The sequence below is a fragment of the Lactuca sativa genome, chromosome 2 (assembly GCF_002870075.4).
Source record: "Lactuca sativa cultivar Salinas chromosome 2, Lsat_Salinas_v11, whole genome shotgun sequence".
NCBI classification, from domain to species: Eukaryota; Viridiplantae; Streptophyta; class Magnoliopsida; order Asterales; family Asteraceae; genus Lactuca; species Lactuca sativa.
In genome coordinates this window covers 123,480,936-123,488,816 of record NC_056624.2, presented here as the reverse complement: position 1 = coordinate 123,488,816, position 7,881 = coordinate 123,480,936, and the positions used below count along the sequence as shown (strand labels likewise).

The window sequence follows — 7,881 nt, the reverse complement described above, 5'->3', positions numbered from 1 at the left end:
CTGGGATCAGTTGAGGCTGCTGCTAAGGTCTTGAATGCAAAACATTTTCCGGTTTGTGTTGCAGGTTTGAGATGTTCGAAACGAAGAAGATGATGAACAGTGGGCTCTGAGAGGGTGGTGGCCTCCAGTTCTGTGATTTTTTTCTTTTTCTTTTGATTCATGCGAAAAACACACAAATTTTTTTTTTTGGTATTTTGCTTCAAACGAAAATCACAGGAACAACAAAAAAAACTCTTATTTTTTTTCTCCTTATTCTTTTTTCGATTGGTTGCTGGTCTTGGCCTCTTGGGTCACTCTTATTTCTTTTTCTCCTTCTGCTTTTCTATTTTCTGGCTCAACTAATAATGTTGGTGATGTTGGTTTCGATAGTGAGCAGGTAAGGGTGATTTGATGGAGGCTGGAAATATTCGGTTGTGATGGGTTCATGGAGAGTGTAACAGAGCAGGTAAATAAATTTCTCAGATTTGGTTTTCATTTACAACAGGAGTGAGAGGTGTATGGTGTTTCAGGTGAGCTTGGTGGTGAAGTTTTGAAGGCTGAAACAGATAATGAGTGTAGTGGCGAAGGATAGAACTGATGGTTTTTCTCAAACCTGAATCACACTTTAACAAGCAAACAATGACAATTTTCGAACGAGAATAGAGGAGAAAAGTTGTGAGGCAAAAATGTTTTTCTCTGTATTTCAATAAGTGAGGGGATAAGATCTCAGTGTACATCTTTGCCTAGTTTTAAAAGAAAACAATGCTAAAAATAAGGAAACTAACCACTACATCTACTGACTCGGACTCTCATGCCAACATGGCTTGAATTATTCAGCCTAACTAATAAACGTGCATTAATAAAGTAAGCTTTCTGAATTATTATTCCACATTATCCCCCTTAATTCAGAAGTGCTTTTAAACCTGATTAACTCCAATCAAGGTCTACATTTCTCCATGCTTTGTCTTTGCCATTGCCTTAGTCAATACATCAGCCTTTTGCTTGTTGCTGCACACATAGCTAACTGTGATCTCCCCACTTTCAACACAGTCTCTGATGAAATGGTAACGGATGTCTATATGTTTGCTGCGACCATGAAATACTGGGTTCCTCATCAAGTTCAACGCTGACTGATTATCCACAAACAGAGTGACAGGTGGCACTCTCTGCTTTGTTAATTCTGTCACAAGTCTCCTTAACCAAATCCCTTGGCATGCTGACATTGTTGCAGCTATGAATTCTGCTTCACAAGATGATAGTGCAACTACCTTCTGTTTCTGGGATGCCCATGTAACCAAGCTTTCATTCACATAAAAGGCCATTCCACCTGTGCTTTTCCTGTCCACCACATCATTTGCTAAATCACTGTCTGAGTATCCTGTAATTTTGACTTCACCTTCTTTCCTTCTGTAACTTAACCCATGATCAAGTGTCCCTTTTACATACCTCAAAATGCTTTTAACCACCTGTAAGTGTTGTTCTGTGGGTTTCTCCATGAATCTACTTACCACCCCCACTGCAAAAGTAATATCCGGACGAGTATGCGTTAAGTACCTTAAACCACCAACAATACTTCGGTATTCTGTGGGATTTACGAGCTCTCCTTCTCCTTCTTTTGTCAGCTTCAGCTTATGTTCCATCGGTGTCTTCGTGGGATTGCAGTCAAACATTCTAGTTTTCTTTAAGAGGTTTCTGGCATAAGCTTCTTGTTTCAAGGTTATGCAGTCTTGCTTCTAATTCACCTCAATTCCTAAGTAGTAACTTAGAAGTCCAAGATCGCTCATTTCAAATTTTGCTTTCATCTCAGCATTGAAAGCTTGAATACTCCTGTGAGATCCCCCTGTCACTATTAGATCGTCAACATAGACTCCAATGATCAGAATGTTACCTTCTTCTTTCTTTGTGTAGACAGAGTATTCTTGAGCGCATCTTTTAAATCCCAAACTCTTTAGACACTTGTCTAGGCAAGCATTCCATGCCCTGGGTGCGTGCTTCAGGCCATACAGGGCTTTCGAGAGTTTGTAGACTTTGTTTGCTTCATTCTTCCTTTCATACCCTTCAGGCTGGGAGACGTATACCTCTTCTTCTAAAGTTCCATTTAGGAATGTTGATTTCACGTCGAGGTGATGCACTTTCCACCCTTTTGATCCTGCCAGCGCCAAGATCACCCGAATTGTTTCAATCCTGGCCACAGGGGCAAAGACTTCGTCATAGTCTATGCCCTGTTTCTGAACGTAACCTTTTGCCACGACTCTTGCTTTGTGCTTGATTACTTTGCCATCTGGGTCTCGTTTCACTCTATAGACCCATTTTAACCCGATAGCCTTGCGATTTGGTGGGAGATCAACGAGATTCCATGTTTTATTCTTCTCGATTGATGCCAATTCGACGTTCATGGCATCAATCCAAACTTTTCTTTTACTGGCTTCCTTGTACGTGGTTGGCTCGTCATCATTCCGAATCATCATCAATTCGTTGATTTCTTCCATCTCTTCTGTTTCCTTGTACAAATCTTCGAATAGAAGAAAACGCTTTGGCACTCCACCGCCTGTAGAGCTTGAGGCGGTGCTCGTCACTGTCCCCGGTGATGGTGGATTTGGTGTTCTTGGTGAATTAGGCGAACCCGATGGAGTGTTAATGGGTGTTTGTTGTGGACTCGGGTCGGTTTGATTTGTATTGGGCTGAGAGGATCCGGCCCAATTTTCATTTGACATTAGTCCGCCGTCTTGATCGGGTGTATCCGGCACCCATTCACTCTCTTCGTCGTAGAAATCATCATCGAAGTTGAAACCTTCGACGGTGAACGTCATCCCCGACACCTCTTTCACCTTGGCACTGGTTTCCCATGTCCACTTCTGTCTTTCTTCAAACACAACATCCCTACTAACATACAATTTTCCGGTTTCTGGGTCTAACAACCGGTATGCTTTTGACCCTTTTTCTACTCCAAGATGAACCAGTTTCATACTCCTTTCGTCGAGTTTTTTCAAGTGACCCTTAGCAACTTTCATGTGAGCGACACAACCAAACACTCTCAAGTGTTCAACATTTGGTTTTCTTCCCGTCCTCATCTCATACGGGGTTGTGTCTTTTAAAGCTTTTGTATGGGCTCTGTTTAACATATAGACAGAGTGGCTAACTGCCTCACCCCACAGAACATTTGGCATCTCCATTGTCTTCATATTACATCGTACCATCTCCAATACAGTACGATTTCTTCTCTCCACTACTCCGTTCTGTTGTGGGGAGTAGGGAGAGGTGTAATGTCTGTGTAGCCCTGTTTCATTGCAGTACATAGTGAATTGATTGCTTAAGAATTCACCACCTCGATCTGTTCTGAAGGTTTTGAGCTTTTCTCCTGTTTCATTCTCAACCAGCTTCCTGAAATTCTTAAAGGTTTGGAAAGCCTCGTCTTTTTATTTCAGCAAATATACCCACATTACTCTGTTATAATCATCCACAAGAAGCATGAAATAACGATTCCCTGAAGGTGTGGGTGGTGACACTGGTCCACATAGGTCACCATGGATCAATTCTAACCTTCTCTTCGCCCTATAATTCGTTTGAGCTGGAAAAGGGTTTCTCGCCTGTTTTCCTACCAAACATCCTTCACATGGCTGTGAAGGAATGTTCAACTTTCGTACTCCTTCAATCAGTTTCTTTTCAGCCATATTCTTCATCGAGTTGAAATTGATATGGCCCATTCTCACATGCCATAACCAAGTTGGATCACTGATCTGTACACCCAAACACATTGACCTCATTTCTTCCAGCTCCACCTTATAGAGTCGATTTGGTGACCTTCTAACCTTCATAAGCAAATTCCCTTTTGTTTCATTGACCCTTAGGAAAGGATCTTTGATCTTGATTTCGTCACCTCCTTCTGCTAGCTGGCCCAAACTTATTATATTACTGCACAAATCAGGAATATAATATACCTCATCAAGCTTTCGAAGATCTCCATTCTTGCACTGAAAGACAATCGAGCCTTTTCCTTCGATTCTAACACGAGCTTCATTTCCGAACTTCACGTATCCCTGAACTGACTCATTCAATTCTCGGAATTTATCCTTGTCACCGGTCATATGATTGCTGGCCCCGGTCTCAAGATACCACATGCTTGATCGTTTCACTTCGTCTTCCTTCTTTCTTATTTCTGGGGATACGTTTTCTTCATTCAGAAAAACTTCTTCATTATCAAATGACACGAGTAATAGTGCTGGTTCGTTGTCATTGTCTTCTCGAATCAAATTGTTTTCGAAATTTCTTTCACGCCTTGGATTCGTACACTGTGCTGCAAAGTGGCCGAATTCCTGACAATTATAGCATTGCACCAAGCTTTTATCTTGATTGTTTGACGAACTACGACCTCCATCCTTTTGGTAGTGTGACCCACCTCTGCCACGACCACCTCTTCCTCCGCCATTCCTTCCTCGTCCTCTTCCTCTACCTCGATTGTTATTGAATCCGCCTCGATTTGACTTCGACCTGGAATCTCCTTTTCCTTTCCTTTTATTTCTTTCAGTCCATTCTTGCTGTGTAAGAAGGAGCTTTCGATCTTCGGTTTCGCCATGACCTTTCATTCGTTCCTTGTGAGCCTTTAATCTCCCGATCACTTCTTCCACAGTCATCTCTTCTAAGTTTCCGAATTGTTCCAAAGTTGAGGCCAATTGTAGAAATTTAAATGGGACGGCCCTGAGTAATTTCTTGACCACATACGATTCTTCAATCGTTTCACCCAAGGCTCGTATCGAACTGGCTATGTGGCTCACCTTCGCAGCAAAATCATCGACAACATCCGTCTCCTTCATATTTAGAGCTTCAAATTCAGTCTTCAGCGTCTGAATTTTGGCGGTCTTCACTCTATCTGCCCCCATATACATCAATTTTAATGCATCCCATGCATCCTTGGCAGTCTTCTTCTCCGCTAGTGACATTAGAAGATCCTCAGGGATTCCTTGATAGATAGCTGCTAATGCCATCTTATCTTTCTTTGTCTCCACTACCGTATTTGTTGTGCGTGGCTCCACTGCATCCCATACACCGTGAGCTTGCATGAAGACTTTCATTTTAATTGCCCAAGCTCCGTAGTTACTTCTCGTTAACATCGGATAGTGGAGGGTGATTTGCCCGTCTTTATCACCGTTACCGTTGCCACTCGACATCTCTTCTCGAGGTTGGTATTTTGGCATGCACCAGATTCGCTCTGATACCAAGTGATGGTTTCTCTCAAACCTGAATCACACTTTAACAAGCAAACAATGACAATTTTCGAACGAGAATAGAGGAGAAAAGTTGTGAGGCAAAAATGTTTTTCTCTGTATTTCAATAAGTGAGGGGATAAGATCTCAGTGTACATCTTTGCCTAGTTTTAAAAGAAAACAATGCTAAAAATAAGGAAACTAACCACTACATCTACTGACTCGGACTCTCATGTCAACATGGCTTGAATTATTCAGCCTAACTAATAAACGTGCATTAATAAAATAAGCTTTCTGAATTATTATTCCACAAGAACAGGTACCATTTCTGCAGTTTTGTTTGGTATTTTTGGTGTTGATCCAAGTGGAATTGCAAGTGGATAAAACTTTTGCCTAAACACATATTTTAGAATATACCACAGCCTGATTAAATAATAAACACAAACAAATAAATAAAATGAATGTTGCATTCACCTAAGGGATCCCAAGGTTGCATTCAAGTGTTAATCCAAGTGGAATTGCAATCTTACCTGTGAACTTGGTAGGTTTAAAAGTAGAGTGTAGTAATAAGAATTAATTTTACAGGATTGATGAAAGAGAATAGTTCTGGAGTTAAAAGAGGAAAAGAAAGCTCAAGCTGAAACAGATAAGATGCTGCAAATGCAAGTGCTGCATTCTTCATTTCAATTGTTACTATGAAACACAGGGTAGATTAGATGAATACAAAATTATATATTGTAATGAAATAGAATTGTATGACATTAAATTTAATGCAATGGATTGTATTTTTTGTATACGGTAGTTTATTTCTATTATGAGACATTAAATGCAAATTTAATTTAAAAATTAATATATATATATATATATATATATATATATATATATATATATATATATTTAAACATTTAAAATTATGATACGCAAAAATGTGTGTCATCTTCCTTTATGACATGGCCTTTCTTGACAGGGGCTTTCTTGATACGCATTGTGTGTCATTAACACGCGCGTCGTAAGCTTACGACACGCGAACGCATGTCGTCTTCCTTTATGACAGGGCATTCCTTGATACGCACTGCGTGTCGTAAACGCGCGTCGTAATTGCACGTCGTAAATATGCGTCGTCTCTCTTTATGACAGGGCCTTCCTTGACGCGCATTTGCGCGTCGTCTGAGCCTTTTACGACGCGCAATGAGCGTCGTAAAAGGCTGTTTTTCTTGTAGTGATTTTACTATCCATGGAGATTCCTTCGCAATGTTTAATACCGAGAAAAATCGAGAACTAGAAAATAAAACCAAAAAATGTGATCGCATTTTATGGAAACTGCGATCACATATTTGGGTCAAGGATCTCATAAGCCATTTTCTGCAAAGTAAATTAAATGCGACCAAAAAAATTGAAAAATGTGATCGCAGAAAAAAATGTGATCTCTGATTTAAAAAAAATGCAAACAAAATTGACTTTGAGGATTTTAATTGCAGAAAAATGGACAAAATGAAAAATGCGATTGCAGATTTGATCGTAGTTTTCAGCAACTGGTGCTATAAAACCCGACATCTGCCCCATTTCTTCATTCAACACTTGAAACCTCTCATTTTGCTATGAAAACTCGAAACTCTATCAAACTTCCTCAAATCTTAACCAAATCTTTATTTTTTGTCGGAATCAAGCATGTAAGGTAACAAACTCTTCTTTTTTACTACTCCTACGGCCGCACACTACTGGAAATGCAATAACACAATTAAAATTTTCCTGAAATATTGTGTTCTTCATTTTGTACTTCTTTACTTCTATGGTTCGTCAAAGCAGATTAGGGCATGATACTTGGATGGTTTTTTCATTCTGAAACCGAACCAAATAGAAAAGGTTCAACCGAGCAAAACTTCAAAAATAAAAAAAAAAAAATAAAAATCAGACGCGAAAAATACATAGCTGCTCAGCATGCACTTAGGTATATATATATATATATATATATATATATATATATATATATATATATATATATATATATCAGTGTTGCAAAAATCCCAACTGGGGCCCCGATTAATCTCTGATTAATCCCTAGGCGCTACTCGACTAATTAGAAGACGCCTAACGATTAATCCCTGCATACACAATAAGTGTAGTAGTAGAACCCGATAAAATTTTAACTTTTTGATGAAGTTATATCTCAATAGAAACTATTTGAGATATGATTTGTGTTATATTAGTCATATTAACCTATTTTGATATCATATTAGTGATATTTTCTGAACTTTTGTAAGATATGAGTCATATTTAGTTTTTTAAAATTCAACAAATTAGCAATTAATGGTCACCGATTAATCCCCGATTAATCTCCGCCTAGCCGATTAATCCCTTAACCCTACTCAACCGACTAGCTAACGTCGAGCGATTTTTACAACCTTGATATATATATATATATATATATATATATATATATATATATATATATATATATATATATAATATATATATATATATATATATACGTTCAGGTTAATTGAGACCATGCTAATTTTGTGAAAGCATAAGACCAAATTTAAAAATAATTTTAAAATGCAAAATAAAAGGAAAAATCCAAAAATTCTTTTTTTAATTATTATTTTCGGATCCTTAATAATCTAAAATAAATAAAAATAAATAAAAATAAATAAAACAAAATTACCATTTTTTTAAAAAATACGTGAAATATTTTAATAGA

The 7,881-nt window shown here is 38.3% G+C and overlaps 1 protein-coding gene across 1 annotated transcript; it reads right to left on the bottom strand.

The window, feature by feature from the left end:
• Nucleotides 1-923: 923 nt before the first annotated feature.
• LOC122196610 (secreted RxLR effector protein 161-like) lies at nt 924-1,619 on the bottom strand. The gene has a single exon (XM_042899713.1). The coding sequence runs from the start codon at nt 1,617-1,619 to the stop codon at nt 924-926; it is 696 nt and encodes a 231-aa protein (XP_042755647.1).
• Between the last annotated feature and the right edge of the window lie 6,262 nt (nt 1,620-7,881).